This window comes from Coregonus clupeaformis, chromosome 8, assembly GCF_020615455.1.
Source record: "Coregonus clupeaformis isolate EN_2021a chromosome 8, ASM2061545v1, whole genome shotgun sequence".
In the NCBI taxonomy this organism is placed as follows: domain Eukaryota; kingdom Metazoa; phylum Chordata; class Actinopteri; order Salmoniformes; family Salmonidae; genus Coregonus; species Coregonus clupeaformis.
In genome coordinates this window covers 56,709,396-56,736,652 of record NC_059199.1, presented here as the reverse complement: position 1 = coordinate 56,736,652, position 27,257 = coordinate 56,709,396, and the positions used below count along the sequence as shown (strand labels likewise).

Here is a 27,257-nt window from a genome sequence, read left to right as displayed (position 1 = left end):
GTGGAACCTGACATTATCCCACACAATGACATAGGTCACGCCATCAGCTCTACAGACCTGATCGAGCTCATCAAGGAAGGTTACAAGGGGACCATAGAAACGGTGTCTGATAAAGAATGATGATGAAATATTACATCCATAGATAATGTAGTCTAATTGGTTCATGCTCCATGCTAATTGGTGACAATGAATCTCGTTACTTTAAAACTTTCATGATCTAAACATGGAATATTGTTTGTCTGTTTCCATACAACTATGCATTAAGAGCAATGCAACAGTTACTTATCATTTTGAGCAGTTGTATCAATTGATAGTTGGATAATTGTAATGAAATGAATAGACACTCATCTGAAATGTAATGTGTGAATTGCCTTTTGAAATAGTAGTACTTTGATGTTAAGTTGTGTCATATTGAACAGGTGATTTTTGTTAAATGAACAAATGATCTTAGTTTTATGTGTATTGTATCCAAGCAATTAAAAAAAGTGTTAGAGTTTTGAAAAATGTGCATTTTGATCATTGGTTGTGAGTTTTGTGTCTAGAGTTTTGAAAAATGACGTCAAGGTTCTGAAATTAGTGCCAAAGTGATTGTAAAAAACTGTATATTGTTGTTGTTTCAAATTGTACTTTGTAATTAAGTGTGTATTTCCTCTGTTTGTTCCAGTGATACTAGATTGTAGTAATAACTGTAGATAGTAGGGAATTTAACTAGAACTGTAGTAAAATGGATCACTTTATCTCTTTGTTAACTGTATTCGAATCTACTTTATCAATGTGTTCTTCTGTCTCTGTGACAGGGGCCGATAGGTCCAGTTGGGGACGCTGGTAGTCCTGGGCTGCAGGGGCGTCCTGGCCCCCAGGGGCCCAGCGGACGTACCATCATGGGCCCTCCGGTAAGACACACATACACATGCGTAAACACACACACACATTCATTCACACACATTAATTCACACACACACCATCTAATACTGCACATATTAGAGGAGTCTAGTATCCCAACATGCATAACATGCAGTAGCTACGATACCTGATTTACCTAGGCATGCTATAAAGTCTAGCTTGTAAAAGCTGTTGTAATACTCAGATGTTGATTCTTTCTCTTCCAAGGGATGTTGTTAAACGTAAGCCATAAAGGAGGGAGGATGTATCGTAACCTAATAGACTGTAAACAGAACAGTAAAATATGAAGTACTGGGTTACACCTGCATTGATATTAACATATCAATGACTAATGAATGACAGGTAAAACGTTAAAGGATACGCCCAGATGTCTTAACTTTACTAAGGCCAGGTTTAAGCCAACCTATGGCAAAGTATTCCGATGGTATAACATACACAAGTGCTATATTGATGACATGATCTATTTGTTGTTAATTCAGGATTATGGTGACAGGTAGAGGATGAGTAAGGGTACAGCTACTGTAAGTGAGTTTGTGAAACAAATGGCATTTGTAGTTAGAATGCACACTGTGACCAGATAGTGACGACCCCAACTCATGAAATAGCTTCCAAATAAGCTTGATATTTGCTGTTGATATTTATTGTTGTTTTTTCCAACTTCAGGGTGGTCCAGGACAAAGAGGTGAGAAGGGTGCAGCTGGCGCTCCAGGAATACAGGTAAAGATCACCATTCACTTCCTGCCCTTTCACAAAATGGCATTCAGTCTTCAAATTACACCATTGCAACAAAGGGAGATCTTTGAATGCCATATTGAATATATATCTCTGTAAGGTAGCTGTTAATAGGAACATGTCATTCTGAGTTCTGGTGAGAGAGTTGCTGCATAAATTGAGTGAAAGGGCTTCTGCTACCATTTGGTTTCACAGGTAATAAGAGGAGAAGGTAGAAGTTGGTTTTAACCACTGATACAGGGTCAGATATCTTTCCATCCTCCTAATGGTACATCTGAGCATTAGCGGTTGGGTAACCTGATCCTAGATCTGTGGTTATGGGCAGCGCCTGCATGGACCGTAACAAGACATCACAGCAGTTTTTACAAAACAATAGCTATTTCTCCTCTGTTGTAATGACTCATGCCCAAGATGCAATAAACTTTCATTATAATCAATCTCTGAGCTCAGCCAATAAAGATGGATCCTGTCAATTACTGTAGAAGTTGGGAGATGTGTACTTTTGTTTGTAAGAGACTTTGAGCCATGCCATTAGCATTCAGTACTCGTTGTGTCTGAGTGAGGGAATTTGACTTTGACGGCTGTGAAGGTCATACAAAGAGACTGTGTATTACAAACAGCTCAGGCCTCACAACATTAATTATCTGGAATGAGTTAGGATAATGGTCCAACCAACCGAGCCTGTCAATACAAATTTATTCATGCTGACACCCTTAACTGGCCTTTTTGTTTTCACACGCTCTCTCTCTCTCTCTCTCTCTCTCTCTCTCTCTCTCTCTCTCTCTCTCTCTCTCTCTCTCTCTCTCTCTCTCTCTCTCTCTCTCTCTCTCTCTCTCTACGGTTGCAGGGCATTCCTGGATCTCTTGGGTCACCAGGTCGAGCGGGACAAACAGGAACAAGGGTAAGGTCTCGTTTGTCTGTTTACTGTAATCAAAAGGAATAGATTTATGTGAATATAAAATAATAATAATAATATGCCATTTAGCAGACACTTTTATCCAAAGCGACTTACAGTCATGCGTGCATACATTTTTGTGTATGGGTGGTCCCAGAGATCAAACCCACTACCTTGGCGTTACAAGCGCCGTGCTCTACCAGCTGAGCTACAGAGGACCACAAGTCGTGGTATATGAGCTGCCATAATAGCACAGTCTCATAGGCATTAGTATGTACTTGTAATAACTTTCCACAGGGACTACCTGGTAAAGATGGACCCCAGGGGCGAACAGGACCTCCAGGGACTATAGTAAGTATGATTGTGTGTGGATGGAGCATCAGAGACTAATAAATGAATTTGATTTAATATCATTGAATTATAAAATACATTCATTCTATAACTTTGAATTGTGAAATTAAATCTGCAACTTACAATACTTCCTTGTCAAAGGTACGCCCCTTTAGGTTACTTGTTTGTGCTTCTTGGCGAATGTGACTGTTTTATTTTTTGCTTCTTGGCCAAATGTTTTGTAGTACCTCAAGTTACCACAGGACAAACGAAAGTTACACATTGTTCCTTTGAGTGATTGCTTAATCAGTGAGATGACAATTTGTTTGTTTGTGTTTTCCTCCTCCTTCACCCACAGGGCACTCCAGGAGCTCCTGGGTCACCAGGGTCAAGTGGACCTCCAGGGTCACTGGGAAACCAGGGACCTCCTGTGAGTCATCTGACCTCTCTATGTCCATGCATGTTACTACTACTGAAGCAGAGCTGACCCACTAGCTGAGGAAATACCCAGCAAGCGGAACTGATTGAAATGACATCATTACAACCAGATACGTCAGTATGACGTCATTTCAATCAGATTTGCCCGCTGTGTGTATGATTAGGGAGGGAGGTCTTGGGAGACAGCAAAGCCATATAGTATATAAATATATTGTACATAATCCTACAGTACAGTGTCTCTATCACAATTAGACCCAGAGTTGTTCCTGATTTCATGACTTGACCAACGAAAGTTACACACTATAACGAGCACCAGGCATTACTCTAGGGCAGGTCACATGGTCAGGAATATGCTGTATTTCTATGTGTATGTATAAGGATCTGGGAGAGAGGGTAACAGTTCAATGGGGATATTCGGAGACAGGAAAAATAATTGAAGGAACTATACAGTGCATTCTGAAAGTAGTCAGACCCCTTCCCTTTTTCCACATTTTGTTATGTTACAGCCTTATTCTAAAATGGATTACATTTTTTTTAAATCCTCATCAATCTACACACAATACCCCATAATGACAAAGTGAAAACAGTTTTCTTTTTAAATTTGTGCAAATTTATAAAAAATGAAAAACAGAAATACCGTATTTGCATAAGATTTCAGACCCTTTGCTATGAGACTCGAAATTGAGCTCAGGTGCATCCTGTTTCCATTGATCATCCTTGAGATGTTTCTACAACTTGATTGGAGTCCACCTGATTGGACATGATTTGGAAAGGCACACACCTGTCTATATAAGGTCTCACAGTTGACAGTGCATGTCAGAGTAAAAACCAAGCCATGAGGTCGAAGGAATTGTCCGTAGAGCTCCGAGACAGGATTGTGTCGAGGCACAGATCTGGGGAAGGGTACCAACAAATGTCTGCAGCATTGAAGGTCCCCAAGAACACAGTGGCCTCCATCAAAGTTTTGAACCACTAAGACTCTTCCTAGAGTTGGCCACCCGGCCAAACTGAACATTCAGTGGAGAAGGGCCTTGGTCAGGGAGGTGACCAAGAACCCGATGGTCACTCTGGCAGAGCTCCAGAGTTCCTTTGTGGAGATGGGAGAACCTTCAAGGAGGACAACCATCTCTGCAGCACTCCACCAATCAGGCCTTTATGGTAGAGTGGCCAGATGGAAGCCACTCCTCAGTAAAAGGCACATGACAGCCCGCTTGGAGTTTGCCAAAAAGCACCTAAAGGACTCTCAGACCATGAGAAACAAGATACTCTGGTCCGATGAAATCAAAATTGAACTCTTTGGCCTGAATGCCAAGCATCACATATGGAGGAAACCTGGCACCATCCCTACGGTGAAGCATGGTGGTGGCAGCATCATGCTGTGGGGATGTTTTTCAGCGGCAGGGACTGGGAGACTAGTCAGGATCGAGGGAAAGATGAACGGAGCAAAGTACAGAGAGATCCTTGATGAAAACCTGCTCCAGAGCGCTCAGGACCTCAGCCTGTTTTATTTTTTTATACATTTGCACAAATTTCTTAAAACCTGTTTTTGGTTTGTCAATATGGGGTATTGTGTGTAGATTGAGGGGGGGGAAACAATTTAATCCATTTTAGAATAAGGCTGTAACGTAACAAAATGTGGAAAAAGTCAAGGGGTCTGAATACTTTCCGAATGCACTGTATATGCATCTAGTTCTACATCTAGAAAATATATTGTAAGGAGAAGGTATGTCAAATATGAATGTTATTTTCACCAGGCTTGAAAAGGGACAGGAATGCAAACAGGATTAAGTCTGCCTGCTTTTTGGAATCAACACCTCTGTTGTCTGTCTGGTATGGTGGACAGGGGTGTGATAGACAGAGATGCCTGAAGCCAAGGAGACTTCAGACTTCAGGAGATTGTTTTAAATGTAGGGGATTAAAATAGTGGATGTCTTGACGTGTCAGCATTGTCCCTGAAAGTCTTTGAAAACATTGTCCACACCATTTCCTACCTGTTATAGAAGCTAGTTAATGTTTTCTAAATGTTACTTTAACATTGATGTGAAGTCAATGGGGCACTCTGTTCACAACGTTGACATCAGCAAACTGCTCGCCCACACGATGCCATACACACTGTCTGCCATCTGCCCGGTACATTTAATCTGTGATGAACACATTTCTCCAGCGTGCCAGTCGCCATCGAAGGTGAGCATTTGCCCACTGAAGTCGGTTACGACACCGAACTGCAGTCTGGTCAAGACCCTGGTGAGGACCGCGAGCACGCAGATGAGCTTCCATGAGAAGGTTGCTGACAGTTTGTGCACAAATTCTTTGGTTGTTCAAACCCACAGTTTCATCAGCTGTCCGTGCGGCTGGTCTCAGACGATCCCGCAGGTGAAGTAGCTGGATGTGGAGGTCCTGGGCTGGCGTGGTTACACGTGGTCTGCGGTTGTGAGGCCGGTTGGACGTACTGCCAAATTCTCTAAAACAACATTGAAGGCGGCTTATGGTAGAGAATGAACATTCAATTATCTGGCAAAAGCTCTGGTGGACATTCCTGCAGTCAGCATGCCAATTGCAAACGTGAGACATCTGTGGCATTGTGTTGTGTGACAAAACTGCATATTTTACAGTGGCCATTATTGTCCCCAGCAGAAGGTGCACCTGTGTAATGATCATGCTGTTTAATCAGCTTCTTGATATGCCACACCAGTCAGGTGGATGGATTATCTTGGGAAAGGAGAAATGCTCACTAACAGGGATGTAAACAAATTTGTGCACAAAATGTAAGAGAAATAAGCTTTTGTGCGTATGAAACATTTCTGGGATCTTTTATTTCAGTTCATAAAACATGGGACCAACACTTTACATGTTGCGTTTATATTTTTGTTCAGTATACATTGGTGGCTTGCAAGGCACCAATATCTTTTTGTAGATGTAATTAAATGTATTTTACCTTTATTTTACCAGGAAGAAACCCATTAAGACATATTGTTTCTTTTGTAAGGGAGACCTGGCCAAGAAAGAAGAAACAGTCAATACAATATTACAAAATGTAAACATACAATACAAACAGCACAACAACACATCATTAAGAGCTGATCCGGCCTACAGGAACCATTTACATTCCTCCTCAACAGAGTTTTGGGCCAGAGTTTTAAACCCACTTAGTACATCTAGGTGAAGCGTATTTTGCAGACTGTTCCATGTCTCCGGTGCACAATAGGAAAAGGCAGTCTTGCTTAACTCGGTATCGGCCCTGGGGACTTTTAGTAGCAACCACCTAGTACAGTGGTTCCCAACCTTTTTTGGTTACTGTATCACCAACTGTTTTTTTCTCTGCCCAGAGTACCCCTGAAGTACTCACTCATGTGCATTTTACCAGTAAGCCTATTGTCTCATGGGTCTTCTTAAGTATCCCCTGTGGATAGGCCAAGTACCCCCAGGGTTCCTAGTACCCCTGGTTGGGAAACACTGACCTAGTAGACTGCGTCTGGTTACTGCTAGTGGTGAAGTAGAGCAGGCTACCAAGGTAGAGGGGGAGTTTACCCAGAAGGGCTTTGTAAATGAACACATACAAATGTAGCTGTCTGCGTATGTAAAGCGAGGTCCAGCCCACCATTTTATACAAGGTGCACTGGTGGGTAAGCGACTTGTCATTTGTAACAAAACGCAAAGTTGCATGATAAGTCCAGCCTCTTTAACACAGAAGAGGCTGCATTAATATACATTAAGTCACCATAATGAATTACAGAAAAGAAAAGTGGCTTGAACAAGCATCTTTCGAGCCTCAAACGGGAAGCAAGCCTTATTACGAGAATAAAAACCCAATTTCAGTTAAGTGCCCTCACAAGAGTATCTACATGAACTTTGTAGGACAGCTTATCGTCCAACCAAAGACCAAGGTATTTGTAGGATGACACCTTTTCAATTGGTGTGCCCCCAGACGTCAAAATGGCTGAGAGCCAGAGAAGGTTAGCAGTTATTACATAGTAATTACATAGGCGTGCATACTATGTAATTACTATGTAATTACTGGTACTGCGTAGTTATTATTTGTCATTATATGACCTTTGCAGATAAATGGTTATGCCAGGGTTCAAATAATGACCCTAGCAAAAAGGAATAAGATGACAACAGAAATGGACAACTCAAACAATTTGTACAGTTTTACTTCATTGTTTTCTGTCCATTGTCATTCTGCCTCTTGTTCTGTTGCAGGGTCCCGTCGGAAACAAAGGAGAGAAGGGAGAAAGAGTAAGTCATAGAGATAACAAACAGATTGCTTTGGCAGCAGTGGCAACCACCCATTCATGCCAATACAGCATTTATTAAATTGAATTGAATTGAGATATCTTATGATACTTATCTTGTTCTGTATAATATCATTCTGTGGCGTAAGTACTGTTCTTAACATCAATGTTCAAAATAAGTAATGCCCTTTTTTCAAGTAATTGCTGCTGCTCAGCTTGGGGGTATAGGTGTTATCTGACAGTCTGACAGTAAACAATTACCATTACAACAAGTTTTCTGAAGAGGAATATCACACGGTGTACTGCACCCAGAACACATTTTGCATACCTTAAAGCTTTAGAGCTGTGTTACTCAGCTGTAGAAAATGGGTTTCTACTTTACAGCAGTTATATTTTAAAGAGCTATTGTTCTAGTCTTAAGTACTTTATGGATTGGTGTCGCCCCTAACAGCGAACAGTGCATGGCTAATAAGGTTTTTAGACAAGGCTCAAAAGCAGAGGTGGGACAAAGTCATTGTTATGCAAGTCACAAGTAAGTCTCAAGTCTTTGCCCTCGAGTCCCGAGTCAAGTCGAGTCAAAGATGAGGCAAGTCCCAAGTCGAGTCAAAAGTCAAAGCCATCAAGTCTCAAGTCGAGTCCAAAGTCCTACCATTTTAGTTTCGAGTCATTTCAAGTCCTCTTACCACAGAAATAAAATGTATACAAATCATGTATGTCTGTAAGATTTGTATTTATTTAAACCTTTTTATACAATAACATTAATCAAATACAGCAAAAAACATAACATTTAATTTTCACCAAAAAATGCTTGTATTTGAACAGCATATTGCACTAGAACAATGCGAGAGAGAGAGAGAGAGAGAGAGAGAGAGAGAGAGAGAGAGAGAGAGAGAGAGAGAGAGAGAGAGAGAGAGAGAGAGAGAGAGAGAGAGAGAGAGAGAGAGAGAGAGAGAGAGAGAGAGAGAGAGAGAGAGAGAGAGAGAGAGAGAGAGAGAAAATGGTTTACGGGGAAGGACAAACACCAAAGCTCTGGAAGTAAAAAACAGTGTGGGAACCTGCACTGCAAATGAACAGATCTTACTCCATGTGAAACTCCTACCACAGGAGAGAGAGAGCTGTGTGGACAGGTGATGAGCAGAGAGTGAGTGTGTGTGCGCATGCGTGCTGTGGACAGGTGGAGGGAGGCCCCTATACTGCATTGCATTTGCAAAAGATCAAATTGGCCAAAAGTCTGTCAGTCATTTGTGCCCGATGGGGACGCAGAATGATGCCACCATGGCTGAAAACTCGCTCCACTGGAGCACTAGAAGCAGGCACTGCCAAGACTCGGATGGCTACTTGAAAGAGTGAAGGAAGAGTCTTACTGTTCAGTGCCCAGAACAAAAGGGCATTCTGTCCTTCTGCCATGTCAATGTAGTGACTTAGCTGTACTGCTGGTGGGGTCCCAACATCCCTTTTCTGCCTCTTATGGTATGCAGCAAACAGCCCTTCTCCTTCCATGTCCTCTAGTTCTTCTTCAGCAGGCACCGGCACAGGCTGCTCTGTCTCTGCAGCATCTTGCAGGATCAATTCTAAAAATAAAAATAAAAACGTGTCACAACAGCAGAAACAAAAGAGCCCTTATTTCTGATGTTGATGATACTGTTCAAGACTGAAATTTTTTATTATTGTTAAAGTCAGATTAATATCACATTAGATCCTATATCAGATTAAGATCAAATTATTGTACGTTGCATTTAAGTTGCATTGCAAGTCAATAATATTTACCTTTAACTCGTTGTAGCCACCTCTGCCTTGATGTCACGGTTGACCAGCACATGGGGCTCAATCCACAGCAGACAAAAAGGCTGGATCCAAGGCAGCTGCTTTCAGGTAGACTGTGTCTGAAAAGGGGGCAGTGATCCCTTCTTGAGACTGGGCCATTTTTACATTAATGAAGATCCCAAGAAATCTTTTTTCAGGGATGCCTGCAGACCTCTGACCAGGCCACTCAGGAAACGAACTTGAGGCTTCAGCTTCTCAAGATGGTGATTGAGGGACAAGATGGATGGAACAACTGCACTGATTGTAATGACTTTCTCCCCCTGTGTCAAATCAGTTGCTTCTCCGAACGGTTTTAAGATGTCCACCAACTCCTTCAGCAGATTCCACTCTCGTGGTGTGAATGACAGTTCTTTATGCCCGGCCTTCTCAAGAACTGCGCAGAGCTTTTGCTGATCACAATGAAGGACTGCTTTTACCTGCCGCAGTGTGGAATTCCACCTCGTGCTCACTGCAGCAGGGATGCCTCTGTGCTCCCCAAATTCACCATCGAAGACGTCTTTAAACGTTGTGCTTGTGTGGAGCAGGGAGCTAAGTTTTGATAACTTGGAGAGAGAAGGACATGCCGCTTTTGTTTCTTTCAAACCGTCTCCCACAACCAGCTGCAATGTGTGTGCAAAACACTGCAGGCGCTGTTTCTTTGCCATAGCAGCATCGACGGTTTGCTGGTCTTCTTGGGTTAAGTCATGCCATAGCTCAGGATCATCAAGATTATCTCCAGCATCTTCATCTTCCTCCTGTTCGCTGGGGAAGCAGACTGTAAATGCCTTGCGATGTTAGCAGCATTGTCACTAATTATATAGTCCAATTTAGCTTTGATGTTGTATTCATCACATATTGCCTCAAATTGGTCACAGATTCGCTCTGCTGTGTGAGAGCCTTTGGAGCGGTTGCAGGCCAAGAGATTAGTCTTTAGCTGTACCCTCTCTGCATCTCGCTCCATCCAGTGCACAGTGACACCAAGGAATCCCCTCATCTTTCGATCAGACCAAATGTCCACAGTGACTGAAACATGGTCAGCGTTGCTCAATTGAGTTTTTAACTTTGACCGTCTCTCCTCAGCAAGGCTCTCTGTTTTTGTGGTCAGCGTTCGGCGACATACTGGGGTATACTTGCTGTCCAGCACAGCCAGAAAGTGACGAAAGCTCTTATTTTCCACAATAGACAGAGGGAAATTGCAATCAATAATCAAGTCAGACAGTATCGCATTGGAGATGGCCTTCTGCTGTGGGTGGGTCAGGCTGTAACGCCCTACACGAGTGTCAAGGAATTGTGAGATTGAAGGCTGTTGTGGTTCATCTACGATGATTTTGTTCATCTGGTATTCTTCATACCTGTAACAGAGAAGAATATGAAACAGATGTCAGAAAATCCTTTACAGCCACACATGTTGTATTTGAAACTACTCTTTACTCATATCAATGTTGTTGTGTTAATATTCATTGCCTATTGTACACTACGGTTTACGATAATACATTTCAGTTTCAGTGTATGCAATATTAAGAATATTTTCACTGCTTCAAAATTCATAAGAAAGCCCTTTCCCTCAAGAAACTGAAGTCATATGCTTTATAGCAGTGGTTTTCAAAGTGGGGACGGGGACCCTTGGGTGCCGCGAGGGGGTTCTAGGGGGCCATGGCAAGTTGGCATGAAAAGTATAGAAAAACAAAATAATTGAATAAATTAAATAACTAAAGTAAACCAAATTAAACCAAAAATAAGCTAAACAATATTCCCATTAGTTAAGAACTGCACTATAATAATCTATTGCATCTCTGAACATTACTACTATAATCGTTATTATTTTATTATATACTGTATATATCCCAGTGGTGCGCTGCCTCACAGACCTACTGTAGACTACGGTAGCACTCTGTCCATGCGCTGTCTGCTGTTTGGGCATGATATGAAAAGGGAAGGCTAATGGTGGATCTACTGTGACTGTGTTATCATTTTCCTCTTTACAATGTATACGTCTTACTATGTTTCCTGTTGTACTTGGATGGGTTTAGGGATGCACCAACTACATCCGAGTTGTGAAAGGGGGGTGCATTCATTGTTTAATTGTGATATTTTGTCTTCAGCGACAGTTCTGCTTAGTTGTGATTAACCAAAATTACATAAACGACCTCAATGAGGCAGCACACCAGCAACTCTGAAACTGAATTCTAAAACGCTTAACGTGAAAAACGCTTAACGTTGCTTAATGCTTAATATACTAAGACAGTAATATTATAAGACCAAACTCTGCAAATATCATATTAATAAAGCATACTATGTACAAAACATCAGATGAGCCCAGAATATGAACGCAAACACGTTTAATAACACGTTGCGTTTTCTCCCATAGAAAACCATTATAAGAAAAGGCTTAACGTGTCTTATGTACTAAGACAGTGTTATTAAAAAGACCAAACTAAGTAAATATCATATCAATAAAGTATACTATGTACAAAACATCAGATGAGCCCAGAATACATAGTAGCCTACATAAGACATGTTAAGCCTTTTCTTATAATGGTTTTCTATGGGAGGAAAACACTTAACGTGTTGTTAAACGTGTTTGCGTTCATATTCTGGCCTCATCTGATGTTTTGTACATTTAGTATACTTTATTAATATGATATTTATAGTTTGGTCTTTTAATATTACTGTCTCAGTATATTAAGACACGTTAAGCCTTTTCTTATAATAGTTTTCTATGGGAGGAAAACGCAACGTGTTATTAAACGTGTTTGCGTTCATATTCTGGGCTCATCTGATGTTTTGTACATAGTATACTTTATTAATATGATATTTACAGAGTTTGGTCTTTTAATAACACTGTCTTAGTACATTAAAGAACGTTAAGCGTTTTTCACGAAAGCGTTTTAGAATGTCCATATAATAGCAGTTCAAAAATCCATATTTTTGTAAGCATGAACCAGCAAGGGAGACGTGCGTTTGTCTCGTTGATACAGTAAATATGCAGCAGCTAGCTAGTAAGTTACGGTACATCCGATAAGGTGCGTAGCATTCGTTCAAAACTTACCTTTCTTTGTGCAATTTCAGGTGTCGAACAAAGTTGGACGTTGTGGCAGCTCCGTCTGTAATCTTCGATCCGCATGTTTTGCAGATTGCAACTCGTTTTTTGTCGACTACCTCGTAATTTTTATAGCCAAACCAAACTATCTTCGGTATCATTTTGACAACTGGCGCGTTGTTGCTTGATGTGCTTCATTGGTTGTCTTGCAATGTGCCTGCTTAGATGCTGTCGAATCAAAACAACGTGGGACTACAGTGATTGGATAACGTGCAGGCAGCGCGCGCTCTCTGTATGCATACAGGTGGATGGTGCAAATTTTTTTCACAGATGCAGATAAACGGAGAGCGGCGCGGCCGTGTGAAAATTTTTTTCCCCAGTTTTCATGGGGAAGTAGCAAGTCTTCTCGAGTCATAAGGCGCAAGTCCAAGTGAAGTCACGAGTCATTGATGTTAAAGTCCAAGTCGAGTTGCAAGTCTTTGTACATTTTGTCGAGTCGAGTCTGAAGTCATCAAATTCATGACTCGAGTCTGACTCGAGTCCAAGTCACATGACTCGAGTCCACACCTCTGCTCAAAAGGCAACATCTAGGCTTGGCCACAACAGCTATGTTTTCCAATTAACAGAGTTGATGCCAAATTCATGGCTGGCAGGCTTTCTACCTAAGTAATGGTGGAGGATATTTAACCTTTGGGGACGATGAAACAGGTTGGAGTGTAGCCATGGACTTGGTATCACCATGTGTTTTTGCCTCTCCAGGGTGACCTGCAATCCCAGGCATCGGTCCAAGCAATTGCTCGGCAGGTCTGTGAGCAGCTGATACAGAGTGAGTCCTTTTTTTATCCTCCATCTGGCCCTCTTCCTGTGTGTGTGTGCGTGTGCGTGTGCGTGTGTGTGTGTGTGTGTGTATATGGATGTGGGATTACACAGGTCTTGTGTCTTTGAGTGTAAGTGTATTCTGTGGAAGGTGTGTACAGTACATGAAAATGTGAGTGTTTTTTATTTTTATTTAATTTTTGTTATTTTTGTTTGTTATTTTTTTTGGGGGGGAAATGTGAGTGTTGTCTATTTTGCCATTGGCATCCATTCGTGCGCCACTGACCTCAGTCTGACGTCTCTCCCACAGGTCACATGGCTCGTTACAACTCCATCCTCAACCCCATCCCCAGCGCATCAGTCTCCGTCCGCACCGTTCCAGGACCCCCAGGAGAGCAGGGGCGCCAGGGTGGCCCAGGACCACAGGGAGAGCAGGGGCCCCCGGGCAGACCAGGGTTTCCCGGCTCAAACGGAGAGAATGGACAACCAGGAGCCAGGGGTACTGTATAGAGGAGACTCAGATTTAACTCAAGCTTTCAAGTAAAGATATAGTAATGTAACTTATGCCATAAGCTTGTGGGAGATGATATTACAGTAAATGATACTGCCAGGTAACGTAAGAAAACATCACTAATATAATCAGAATAAAAGGATTACACATTAGGTAGATCTACAATATTGTTCATGACACTTGTAGTGCTGAAGGTGATATAATATGGAAAGGAGATAAGCATGCCCACTTCTCTACATTTTATCAAAGAGTGTGTGTCCTCGGTCTCTGTCTGCCCAGGTTTGTCAGGAGAGAAGGGCGATAAGGGAAGCCCAGGCGTAGGAGTCCAGGGTCCCAGAGGCCCCGTAGGACCCCCAGGTAACCAAAACAATGCCCGCTGAAAAACACCCCCAAAACCAAAAACTGCACAGTTCCGACTTTAATTTTCCTCAAGGGACTTCCTTTGCCACCGAGCCTCTGCAGAGGAAATCAAAATCTGTTGAGCGGATGGATTAGAAAATGGGAAGTCATCCGATCTGTTTTTGATTAAGCGTTCCCGTCTTGATTCAAGGGTAGAATATGAAATGGAGAGGGTAGCTTGAGTTTTATTTAATTTACTTTTGTTGTTTTTCATTAAGCTGCCCCTACTGGTTTAATGAAACATTATTAGAGGGCATAGCTATTGACTCCTGTATTGATTCTAGTCTAGCTTATGCAGTGTGTTGATTGAAATCTTGAAGCAGTTGCCAGGTTGGGCCACAGGAGAGAACTCTGAGAGAACACTTCAGAATCTAGCATGCGGGAGATGAGTGCCCTCAAGGATATTTGAAAAAGGATATTCATAGCCGCTGCTGATGCTTATTGGTACTGACCGCTGGGTAATGATAAATGTGCTGATTCTCTTCCTTTTTTGGAGAGATGTGAGGAAATCTGGCCAATCAGTGGCCTAATTATGGACTCAGCTAATTTTCTATTTCAAAGCACACTACTAGATTTAAAGGGATAGTTCACCCAAATTATAAAATGACATATTGGTTTCCTTACCATGTAAGCAGTCTATGGATAAGGTATGACAGCAATCCATGCTTTGGTTTAGTTTCCCTGGCACTGTTTCCACATGCTAATGTTTTATCATGGGACCGATAGTAGTATTCTTCGCACATTATGTTCAAAATATCTATAAGTGACTTAGTTGAGCTTTATAATACATTTGAGATACTTTGGTATGATTTGGACATGATGCGCAAAAAATGCTAATATCGGTCCTGTGACTTGAATGGGATAGGCGCCACAAATGGGTAAGGAAACAAATGTGGAATTTTGTAATTTGGGTGAACTATCCCATTAACTTGGTGAATTCAAATCAAATCAAATCAAATTTTATTGGCCACATGCGCCGAATACAACAGGTGTAGACATTACAGTGAAATGCTTACTTACAGCCCTTAACCAACAATGCATTTATTTTTTAATAAAAAAGTAAAATAAAACAAGAACAACAAAAAAGTGTTGAGAAAAAATTGAGCAAAAGTTAAATAAAATAACAGTAGGGAGGCTATATATACAGGGGGGTACTGGTGCAGAGTCAATGTGCGGGGGCACCGGCTAGTTGAGGTAGTTGAGGTAATATGTACATGTGGGTAGAGTTAAAGTGACTATGCATAAATAATTAACAGAGTAGCAGCAGCGTAAAAATATGGGGTGGGGGTGGGGGGGCAGTGCAAATAGTCTGGGTAGCCATGATTAGCTGTTCAGGAGTCTTATGGCTTGGGAGTAGAAGCTGTTGAGAAGTCTTTTGGACCTAGACTTGGCACTCCGGTACCGCTTGCCGTGCGGTAGCATAGAGAACAGTCTATGACTAGGGTGGCTGGAGTCTTTGACAATTTTGAGGGCCTTCCTCTGACACCACCTGGTATAGAGGTCCTGGATGGCAGGAAGCTTGGCCCCAGTGATGTACTGGGCCGTACGCACTACCCTCTGTAGTGCCTTGCGGTCGGAGGCTGAGCAGTTGCCATACCAGGCGGTGATGCAACCAGTCAGGATGCTCTCGATGGTGCAGCTGTAGAATTTTTTGAGGATCTGAGGACCCATGCCAAATCTTTTCAGTCTTGGAATAGGCTTTGTCGTGCCCTCTTCACGACTGTCTTAGTGTGTTTGGACCATGATAGTTCGTTGGTGATGTGGACACCAAGGAACTTGAAGCTCTCAACCTGTTCCACTACAGCTCCGTCGATGAGAATGGGGGCGTGCTCAGTCCTCTTTTTTTTCCTGTAGTCCACAATCATCTCCTTTGTCTTGGTCACGTTGTGGGAGAGGTTGTTATCCTGGCACCACACGGCCAGGTCTCTGACCTCCTTCCTATAGGCTGTCTCATCGTTGTCGGTGATCAGGCCTACCACTGTTGTGTCGTCTGCAAACTTAATGATGGTGTTGGAGTCGTGCCTGGCCATGTAGTCATGGGTGAACAGGGAGTACAGGAGGGGACTGAGCACGCACCCCTGAGGGGCCCCCGTGTTGAGGATCAGCGTGGCAGCTGTGTTGTTACCTACCCTTACCACCTGGGGGCGGCCCGTCAGGAAGTCCAGGATCCAGTTGCAGAGGGAGGTGTTTAGTCCCAGGATCCTTATCTTAGTAATAAGCTTTGAGGGCACTATGGTGTTGAATGCTGAGCTGTAGTCAATTAATAGCATTCTCACGTAGGTGTTCCTCTTGTCCAGGTGGGAAAGGGCAGTGTGGAGTGCAATAGAGATTGCATCATCTGTGGATCTGTTGGGGCGGTATGCAAATTGGGTGGGTCTAGGGTTTCTGGGATAATGGTGTTGATGTGAGCCATGACCAGCCTTTCAAAGAATTCTACCTCAATATGCAGTGTTCTTAGTCACAATGAAGACAATAATAATGCCATCGATGTTTCATAGGTTTGCCTTAACATTTCACATGATGATTTAACTTCGGAATGTAGCTCAAAGTTAAAACCTTCATTGTTCATTGAAAATGTATTTGTTGTATCAAAACACACTCCTCCCTTTCTCTGCCTTCTCCTCACCACCTTTCTCTCTCCTCCAGGACCAACGGGTCAGGGCCAGACAGGTAGCCAGGGTCCATCTGGTCGGCCGGGGAACCCTGGAACCCCTGGGCGGCCGGGTATCCCTGGACCAGTGGGGTCGGCTGGGCCTCCTGGATACTGTGACCAGAACTCCTGCGTGGGCTACAACGTAGGAGGTAATTATGACAATCATCATCCCCTACCACTGTAAACACACCAAAACACAACAAGGCAACATAAGATTTGTATTATATAAAATACAAAGTCCAATACATTAGATCTAATTGTTTTTGCCATATATAGAGGATTCCATTGTCATTCCCATCATGTTGTTGGGTAGATAGCCCTTACCTGAGAATACACTCTCTGAGAATGCTTTAAAAACCCTAAAGTCTTGAGCAAGGCTGAGGGTTTGTAATCAGAGAATAGGTCAAAGGGTTAGGACTGAATCTGGCCTTTTTTAAATGTCTGTATATCTGATGTATTGTATCATACCCTGTCAATCAATCACCAACTAATTTAATCCAACAGAAGCTCTTTGATAGGGAGACCTGAGCAAAGAGCTCTCATTGGGTTAAATCCGCCAGGGGGTTGACCTGAATCACCCCCTTATCCACACTCACTGTATTTCAAGGTGAAGCTAAGACAACATGACTAGGGTTGAATGGCGGGAACCCGGTTACCGAGATTAACTGGGATTTACCTCCCAAAATCACTCCCTTTTCCCAGGATAAATAACTGCGAGAAAACTGTAAATTATTATAAATTATTTATATGAACAGCATGGCGTGAAATGGAACTGTTAAATTATATGCAATGTCTAAATCTGGCTTCTCTACAGCCTCTGCATGATGAATCAACGCTCAGGGTGGTGACAGACAGCCCATCTCAGTATGGAGCTCAATTCACAATCTTATCATGGTCACTTTTTTTCTTGAGACAGGTAGGCCTACATTTGCTGCAGCATATCTTATGCTACAGTAATATAAAGACCGAATGCGCGTTTAATTTACCCATCTCCATCTGGCTTTCGGGGGTCACCTTGTTTTTAATTGTAAAGATTTGTATTTATTTTTTGCAGCTGCAGAGTTTTAAAACAGCCTATCACTTGAATATTGTTGCTTTAAATCAGTGTACGCGCGAGCACTCTCTCGCAGTCTTTATTTCTCTCCATCAACTCCATTCAAATTGCATCCAAAATAGATAATCCTGTTCTAGATTTAATATATAGCCCTATACAGTGGCTTGCGAAAGTATTCACACCCCTTGGCATTTTTCCTATTTTGTTGCCTTACAACCTGGAATTAAAATGTTTTTTGGGGGGGTTTGTATCATTTGATTTACACAAAATGCCTACCACTTTGAAGATGCAAAATATTTTTTCTTGTGAAACAAACAAGAAGTAAGACAAAAAAACAGAACACTTGAGCGTGCATAACTATTCACCCCCCCAAAGTCAATACTTTGTAGAGCTACCTTTTGCAGCAATTACAGCTGCAAGTCTCTTGGGGTATGTCTCTATAAGCTTGGCACATCTAGCCACTGGGATTTTTGCCCATTCTTCAAGGCAAAACTGCTCCAGCTCCTTCAAGTTGGATGGGTTCCGCTGGTGTACAGCAATCTTTAAGTCATACCACAGATTCTCAATTGGATTGAGGTCTGGGCTTTGACTAGGCCATTCCAAGACATTTAAATGTTTCCCCTTAAACCACTTGAGTGTTGCTTTAGCAGTATGCTTAGGGTTAGACCTCATAGATATTTGTGAATGCTTGTGGCATGCATTTATGTACAATATAGTTATTCCAACTCTCAAAGTCTTATCATGATAAGTCATATTTCAGTATTTTCATGTACAGACCACACTATTGCATCAAGTATGGACACATTTTACCAAGTTTCAAAAATAAAATTATGCATCTTTACAGTCATGTGATCATGATTTATTCAACATTATAAACTGGGTGGTTCGAGCCATGAATGCTGATTGGCTGACAGCCGTGCTATATCAGACCCTATACCACGGGTATGACAAAACATGTATTTTTACTGCTCTAATTACGTTGGTAACCAGTAATTTATAATAACAATAAGGCACCTCGGGGGTTTGTGGTATATGGCCAATATACCACAGCTAAGGGCTGTATCCAGGCAATCCGCGTTGTGTCGTGCATAAGAACAGCCCTTAGCTGTGGTATATTGGCCATATACCACACCCCCTCCGGCCTTATTGCTTAAACGGTTCATCATCTAATATAATGGATATTGTGAGTGTGGATACAATCTGTAGCGCCCTAACTGTAAATGCATGTGTGCATGGACACCCAGACCATCAATGATGTCTGTCTCTATCACCCATTTTCTCTGAGGGAAAGGCGATACGGTGAGCACACTGTACGGCTAGAAAGGCCGGCGGTGTTCTCCATGTACGCCACGGTGTGAGTAATACCAGCATGTGATTTTGTCTCGTCTGTCTGACCTGTGGTATGTGTGTGTCTCCCTCTCTCTCCCTCGCTCATCCCTCTCTCTCGCTACTTTCTCTTACTCAAGTCCAACAAAAGTATTGGTAGTGAGCAGCGTTCAAAAAGGGTTGTAGTGGAGGCTTGTCCCTTGATTCTACCCCCTTGCTATATCCCCTGTTTTCTCAGTCAACAACAACTACTGCCTTGTTTCCTATAAAGCTGTTCAAAGTCCCTCTCTTTGTAGAAACACATTCTACCTGAGCCTGAGACAAAAACTAATTTAGCCATAAATGCATTTTTATGTCTCAGCGTATATAAGCTAGTATATATTTTATCCAAGGCTTCTCTATGCTTCTGCAGTGAATGTGTACAGTTTTTATATTCCATAAGGAGCCAATGGTTGACTAATTCTGATTGTCATTTGATGTGTTATTCAATTGAGCTGTCTCATATACAGTGCCTTCGGAAAGTATTCAGACCCGTTGACTTTTTCCACATTTTGTTACGTTACAGGCTTATTCTAAAATATATATTTATTTTTATAATCCTCAGCAATCTACACACAATACCCCATAAAGACAAAGCAAAAACAGTTTTTTAGACATTTTAGCAAATGTATTAAAAATAATAAACAGAATACATTGTTTACATAAGTATTCAGACCCTTTGCTATGAGACTCGAAATTGAACTCAGGTGCATCCTGTTTCCATTGATCATACTTGAGATGTTCCTACAACTTGATTGGAGTCCACCTGTGGTAAATTCAATTGATTGGACATGATTTGGAAAGGCACACACCTGTCTATATAAGGTCCCACAGTTGACAGTGCATGTCAGAGCAAAAACCAAGCCATGAGGTTGAAGGAATTGTCCGTAGAGCTCCGAGACAGGAGGCACAGATCTGGGGAAGGGTACCAAAACATTTCTGCAGCATTGAAGGTCCCCAAGAATACAGTGGCCTCCATCATTCTTAAATGGAAGAAGTTTGGAACCACCAAGGCTCTTCCTAGAGTTGGCCGCCCGGCCAAACTGAGCAATCGGGGGAGAAGGGCCTTGGTCAGGGAGGTGACCAAGAACCTGATGGTCACTCTGACAGAGCTCTAGAGTTCCTCTGTGGAGATGGGAGAAACGTCCAGAAGGACAACCATCTCTGCAGCACTCCACCAATCAGGCCTTTATGATAGAGTGGCCAGATGGAAGCCACTCCTCAGTAAAAGGCACATGACAGCCCGCTTGGAGTTTGCCAAAAGGCACCTAACGACTCTCAGACCATGAGAAACAAGATACTCTGATCTGATGAAACCAAGATTGAACTCTTTGGCCTGAATGCCAAGTGTCACGTCTGGAGGAAACCTGGCACCATCCCTACGGTGAAGCATGGTGGTGGTAGCATCATGCTGTGGGGATGTTTTTCAGCGGCAGGGACTGGGAGACTAGTCAGGTTTGAGGCAAAGATGAACGGAGCAAAGTACAGAGAGATCCTTGATGAAAACCTGCTTCAGAGTGCTCAGGACCTCAGACTTGGGCGAAGGTTTACCTTCCAACAGGACAACGACCCTAAGCACACAGCCAAGACAACGCAGGAGTAGCTTCGGGACAAGTCTCTGAATGTCCTTGAGTGGCCCAGCCAGAGCCTGGACTTGAACCCAATCGGACATCTCTGGAGAGACCTGAAAATAGCTGTGCAGCAACGCTCCACATCCAACCTGACAGAGCTTGAGAGGATCTGCAGAGAAGAATTGGAGAAACTCCCCAAATACAGGTGTGCCAAGCTTGTAGCGTCATACCCAAGAAGACTCGATGCTGTAATCGCTGCCAAAGGTGCTTCAACAAAGGACTGAGTAAAGGGTCTGTAAATGTAATATTTCTGTTTTTGATTTGTAATACATTTGCAAGAATTCTAAAAACCTCTTTTTGCTTTGTCATTATGGGGTATTGTGTGTAGATTGATGAGGGGAAAAAAATATTTAATCAATTTTAGAATAAGGCTGTAACGTAACAAAATGTGGAAAAAGTCAAGGGGTCTGAATACTTTCCGAAGGCACTGTATTTAATAAGAGAACCACTTAGACCTCCTTACCCTGTCAGTGTAGCTCCTCCCTACCCCTCTTTAACTCTTCTGGCCGCTTTGATGTCGTCGCTAACACTGTTCCTCCTGTGTGTCTCTGCCTCCTTCCTGTCCCTGTCCCGCTAACCCAATCAAAAACAAACAAACACATGCACGCTTCGGGGTGGCCGTGGTGGCTTTAGAGGGTGGCATTGGTGGTGACACATCTGACCGCCACAATCTTCCCTTAGTCCAATTGCCCCCCAACACCTACCAGAACTATGACGAGGCGGAGGAGGAGGACCCCTATAGGTACGGCGAGGGGGGCTACCCCTCCGAGTACTATCAGCCCAACTACCCGGCGCCCCAGCCGGTCGTGCCCGAGGACCCAGCCCTCACCCAGGGCGACGAGGTGCTGAGGTCCCCCGGGATCCACCGCTCCACCAGGAGCCTGGCTGAAGAGGAGGAAAAGAAAGAAGAAGAGTGGCCGGAGGAGAGGAAGATGGTCGTCCCATGAGGGAGAGCAGGCTAAGGAGAGCCTTGAGGAAGTCGGGGACACACGACTGAGGAGTTGGGACTGTTCAGTTCGAGGGAGAAATATCCAAAGGGGGGTCTAAGGACTATCATAAAGTGCCTGATGTCTATGTCAAAGGGACATATGGGAGGGGAAGGGTGGAGGAGGTTGGAGGAGAGAGTGGGAGGGACCATCGTCTTCTCCTTCTCTTCTCTCTGGAAGTGTTGTGGTTGGTGGTGTAGATAGGGGGTGTGTACTGTTGGTTCCAGTGTGGTCAGATTTTTGGGTGTGTAAATCGGTTACATCAAGAGATACTTTGTATTGTTGTTTTCTTTACGTTTTCAGCATACCACCTAGTCTCATTTCATGCAATTGATCAATTTCCTGGTCGCTGTTTACTTCAAGTGCTTGCATATGATCTTAGTAAATGCTGGAAGGCCTACAGTGTAGTGTAGTATAATATAATTTAGTATATTATAGTATAGTAGTAATATTTCAGTTCAATGGGAGCTTTTATTGCTAGGATATTACTCAAGAATGGATAGCAAGTGCTATTTGAACATTTTGAAAATATAATTGATTAACGATCTACTACTTGGACATATTAGTAGTGAATATAACTACCTATATTGATAACTATCCAACTAACATTATAGATAGACTCAATATGACCAGTTATTCTCCAATTATTATAATTTATTTAGATGAAATGTCCCATATTGTAATATTTGCATGTGTGTTTGTTTATCATCTAATCATTCCATATCAATTTATAGTTCTATTTTGTCCCCAGCCAAATTATGCCATGTATAGGGTGGCAGATAGCTTAGTGGGTAAGAGCGTTGTGCCAGTAACCGAAAGGTCGCTGGTTCTAATCCCAGAGCCGACTAGGTGAAAAATCTGTCGATGTGCCCTTAAGCAAGACACTTAACCCTAATTGCTCATGTAATTCACTCTGGATAAGAGCGTCTGCTAAATGAACGTAAATGTATATGCGTTCATATCTTGACAGGGTCATTCAAGCTACCAGTTAAATAGCCCAACTAATACCCCCATTGCAGTGTTACGCTACAAACATTTCGCTCTTTGTATTTTTACGATATGTCTTCAAAGGGTGTTTGAGAAGGCGCTAAACATGTAATATAACAACATTATTAATTAAAATATTTTGTGATATATGTTTGTTTTATTGCAAGTGTCTCGGAATATGGTCTCCAGAATGGGAGCGTTCAGCCTACAGTATTGTGATGAGTTGTTAGGCCTGTGGTCTATTAGCCTTGCAGAGCTCCAGAGATAAACTATGTGGAACAGGCGACTGTGGCCCCTCTCATCAGAACATGGTTCAATCAAGGAAGTCAATTATTTTACTTGGTATTGATTTTTCAAACAATAAAATTGAAGTACAACCATTAGTCACGGTGGGTACTCTCAACACTGCTTCTTTGTTCATATGGATGTGTTTGTTTTCTCCGACTAGTAGGCCTAATAGCATGCACTTCGATTGAACCAATGGTAGAACTTAAATTACATTTTCAGTTATAAGACTTTTCATTACTAGAGGATCCACACAGATGGCAACCCCAAAGCAATGTGTACTTGCTATAGCCGAGAGTCTTCTAGATGACATCCTTAATCCTTGTCGTGGTTCTCTCAGCTATCGGGACTTGAAAAGGGACACACTCACTTACACACTGAAACTTTGTAAGCAAGCAGTGTGCAATACTTTCTTATTTTGAATCCCTAAACTATACACTATCACAGCTTTTTCAGTACATTGCCTTTTGCCCTTTTCTACCTTTGTCATCAGCATCACTCCACATAGGACTTACAACCAAATGAACTGATGGAACTGACGCACACTGAAACGGTGTGACGCAAGAAACTTTCTCCCTCTGTCTAATTGCAGAGTGAGAGTAGAGTCTGCCTCGCTATTATTTCTGCCGCCTCCCGAGGGGGGGTGTAATTACATGATCTGCACGCAGGAAGTCTCCAGGCCTGATGTTAGATCCCCTGGTGTCACGCTGCTAAGTGGGCCCTAGTGACAGACAGACATGTGCCCCTGTACATAGGTCTGCCTTTTTTCTCCAGGTGATGAAAGATTGTTGCTTTGAACACCATGGGCTGAATGTAATTGCCACAGTCATGACAGATGCACACCGTAATATGTGCACATAAGTGTGCAAGGCTTTCAGTAAGTAGTATCTGATGAAATCGCACTCCTCTTCCCTCACCTTCTCCAACCATCCTCTTCCTCCATTTCATCCTGCTGCTTCCCAACAGCCAGCCAGAGTGAAGATTGAGCAACTTGCCCTCAAACCCATAATTTCCAAATGATTAGCCCAGCCCAGGCATTTACTACATTTACCACCATTCAAGTGCTCCATAGCCATAGGGAAACCACTACCATGCCTTAAGGAAAACTACAGTAGGTGATGACACTTGGCTTTACAGTGGAGCTTTGAGGCCATCTGATGTCCCTTGGTGTGAATATCTCCTGCTGCTGCTTCCGAAACAAAGGGGGAAGTACTTATCTTCTCTGGAGGCCTCCACCATCCCAATAACAAAAAGAGGCCTCCATCATCCCACTAAAAAACAGAGGCCTCCACCATCCCAATAACAAGCAAACAGCCCCCCTATATACCGTGTGGCAGGTAGATGGTAGATCATTCATCTGGCTAATGTTCAGGGAAGATCATGGTTAAATATCTTCCTTTTGGTAGATATAAGTGCAATTACAGTTTTGGAGGTTGAATGCAAGTGTAGACTACTGCAATGTGCTATTTACAGGCTGTAATAGTTCAGATAGAAATTCAGATAGGTCAAAGTTGGTCTATCAATGCATAATGACGGCTTTAGGTTCATCATAACACCCCTCGGGCCATAAAATAACATTATTGTCAAAGTGTACCTGTGAACTTCATCTTTAGAGATAGAAAGCCTGACTAATGTCTGACCTTAGACTTCAGTAACTTGTGGGATATAAGGGAGTTTGAAATGTGTAATACGAACACTGATAGTGTGAAGAGGTGCCTGTCTAACTGCGTCCATAATCAAAAAAAGGATCCCCTAAAGGCAAAGTTATAAATCACTTTCTCCTGCTCTCTCTCTCCCGCCCTCCACCGTTCTCTTCTCCCCCTCTCCATCTTTTCCTTTCACAAACTCAAACACGCAAAAAACATACACACCCTATAAGGATTTTTTAAATCTGATTTCAGACAAGTCATGTCACGATCACTACTAGGTTACCAAGTATTTAGGTCAAGTGAAGGAAGAGAAGTCTCATCCTGGGGAAGAATACAGAGTGGCAGATGTTTTGCTCTCTACTGTGCGAGCTGTCAAAGCAAACAACCAGGTAATTTACAGGTACATTCCGAGGACATATTGAGGCACGGCGTTACATAAAGATGCCACAATCAACATACTTTAGACCAATATGTTTCACTTGTGTTGTCCGGTTGTACAGAAGCATCTTGTAAATGTAAATGTTATTGTTCTACTTTCACTGTGAGAGAATGTGAGAAATTTACAGGGGCAGGCCTGAAATTAAGATTGAGAAAGGATTGGAAAGTTTGGACCTAGTGCCCCACCTAGTGTGGATTTTCAGATAATGCATGATCTGGAAAGCAACGTCTGCGCTATACATACATACTGAATATATTATATTCATCTATTTGATATATATGGGTTGTGTATGGGATACATTCATTTTGAAGGACTTAATTATCTCAGATAACTAAATAAAGATAGGTCTGATGAATGTGATTACCACAGTCATTCTTCTGTTTTGAACAAGACATTAGATGGGCCAAACTGCTTGGGAAAAAAATCTCTAATCTTTCCAATAGGGTAGTCATTTGGATTTGAATATATCAGAGCATGGGGAATTCGATTAGATTGCTTGAAATTAGATTAGATTTTCATAATCACATTCAATCAAATTAGCTTCAGTTTAGACCATTTATAAATAGGCTACGTGATTTGGGGTAATCAGACGTTGTGCCTGTTGACATTATCATTGGGTCTCATCGTTTAGACCAAAAAATAATGTTACTGAAGTCCCTTTTTACGCCTTGATCACACCTACAGTGTCATTGCATTTTGGTACACCAGAAGTACAATCATTTCCAATGGAACACTGCGTTTGCCTTGCAGCATCGCGTTGCAGAGGCAGTTGCAGTGTGTTCTGTGTGGTGCATAAATTTGATTTATCGAACGTACAGTAGGTGTCAAATTGTATGTGTAGACGGCTTGACAGAAATGGTAGCAGAAGGTGAATGTTGAACTTTTGTTGCATACATATCCAGATGAATCTGCGTACGATTTTGCCCATCACTGTCGGTGTGGTCAAGGCGTTACTCTTTACCATAGATAATACAAATAGATTTGAACTGTCTGAAGAAAAGGTGAGATTTCAATCATTTTAGTTTTGAAGTCTGACATTGAAATATATATCAGAAGGTTGTGATTGATACATCAAGATAAATAGTCTATTCTCAGATATTCCAAAAGGGAGAGAAAATGCTTGATGTACCAAATGTACTTACATGTGAATGTGATGTAATGGATAAACAAAAAATAAGTTACAAAGCAAAACTTTCTCTTTGGTCTGGTGTCACTATACATTAAATATTGATAGACCCTACACAGTGCATGCAATCATAAACATTTAAACAGCACTTAACTGACTGACTGTGTGTGTGTGTGTGTGTGTGTGTGTGTGTGTGTGTGTGTGTGTGTGTGTGTGTGTGTGTGTGTGTGTGTGTGTGTTGGCGGGTATGCCCGGTGAGAGAGGCCTTATTATGTAGACCAGGTGGATCCTTGCATGAATTTGAATAAACGCAATATCAAAAGACTGATGATGCAACAGTGCAGAAAATACAAAGTGCATTCAACCTGCTCCATGCACCAACAAATTTACAAGGGTAAAGTAAACAAGAAGATAAAAATGATCACTTCAACAAACTTGATGAAGTGCTCAAACACACTAGCAGAGTGCATGCTCCTTTGCCTTACAATAACACTGATACTGTATTGTGTAGTGACATTTATAATTGGCATCCACTACATCAGTGGCGCGGAGGAAGAAGACGCGGCAGCGCCGGGCCGAAGACAGCAGCAGAGGGGTGTATTAATAATGAATTCACAGCTCATTTGTATGTAAATGTGCCCAGACACCATGGCGGTCCAGTTTAGCGACATGAATAATGCATGAGGCAAGCGTGCTGCAGTGGAGTGCAATTAACTTTTTCTCCCAATTTATCACGCCTATTTCCCCCCACTTGTAATTCATCGGATCATAACAGAAAGAGTTAGAGGCCAACTCCCTGTACTTCATCAAAACTGTAGTCATCCACCTCTCTCTGCTTATTCAATGTCACCCCTGGTCCTAAGGTCACTAAATCCAGAGAAGTAGCCTAAGACTGACTGTATGTGTGCAGCAGGTAGGTGTTCTAACGGTTGTAAAATATGTGTCACGTTGCTATTGTAGTATCAATGCCTAATCATCAGTGA

The 27,257-nt window shown here is 42.3% G+C and overlaps 1 protein-coding gene across 1 annotated transcript in view; it reads left to right on the top strand.

Annotated features, from left to right (window-relative positions):
* Positions 1-22,644, top strand: part of LOC121571995 (collagen alpha-1(XIV) chain-like) — a 107,440-nt gene extending 84,796 nt beyond the window's left edge. The window contains exons 34-44 of the mRNA XM_045222094.1: positions 798-893; positions 1,567-1,620; positions 2,483-2,536; positions 2,828-2,881; positions 3,219-3,290; positions 7,499-7,534; positions 13,133-13,199; positions 13,500-13,688; positions 13,980-14,057; positions 16,746-16,901; positions 21,484-22,644. Of these exons, the coding sequence (XP_045078029.1) occupies positions 798-893; positions 1,567-1,620; positions 2,483-2,536; positions 2,828-2,881; positions 3,219-3,290; positions 7,499-7,534; positions 13,133-13,199; positions 13,500-13,688; positions 13,980-14,057; positions 16,746-16,901; positions 21,484-21,749 (1,122 nt within the window). The 3' untranslated portion in view covers positions 21,750-22,644. The remainder of the gene's footprint in view (positions 1-797; positions 894-1,566; positions 1,621-2,482; positions 2,537-2,827; positions 2,882-3,218; positions 3,291-7,498; positions 7,535-13,132; positions 13,200-13,499; positions 13,689-13,979; positions 14,058-16,745; positions 16,902-21,483) is intronic.
* The last annotated feature ends 4,613 nt before the right edge of the window (positions 22,645-27,257 follow it).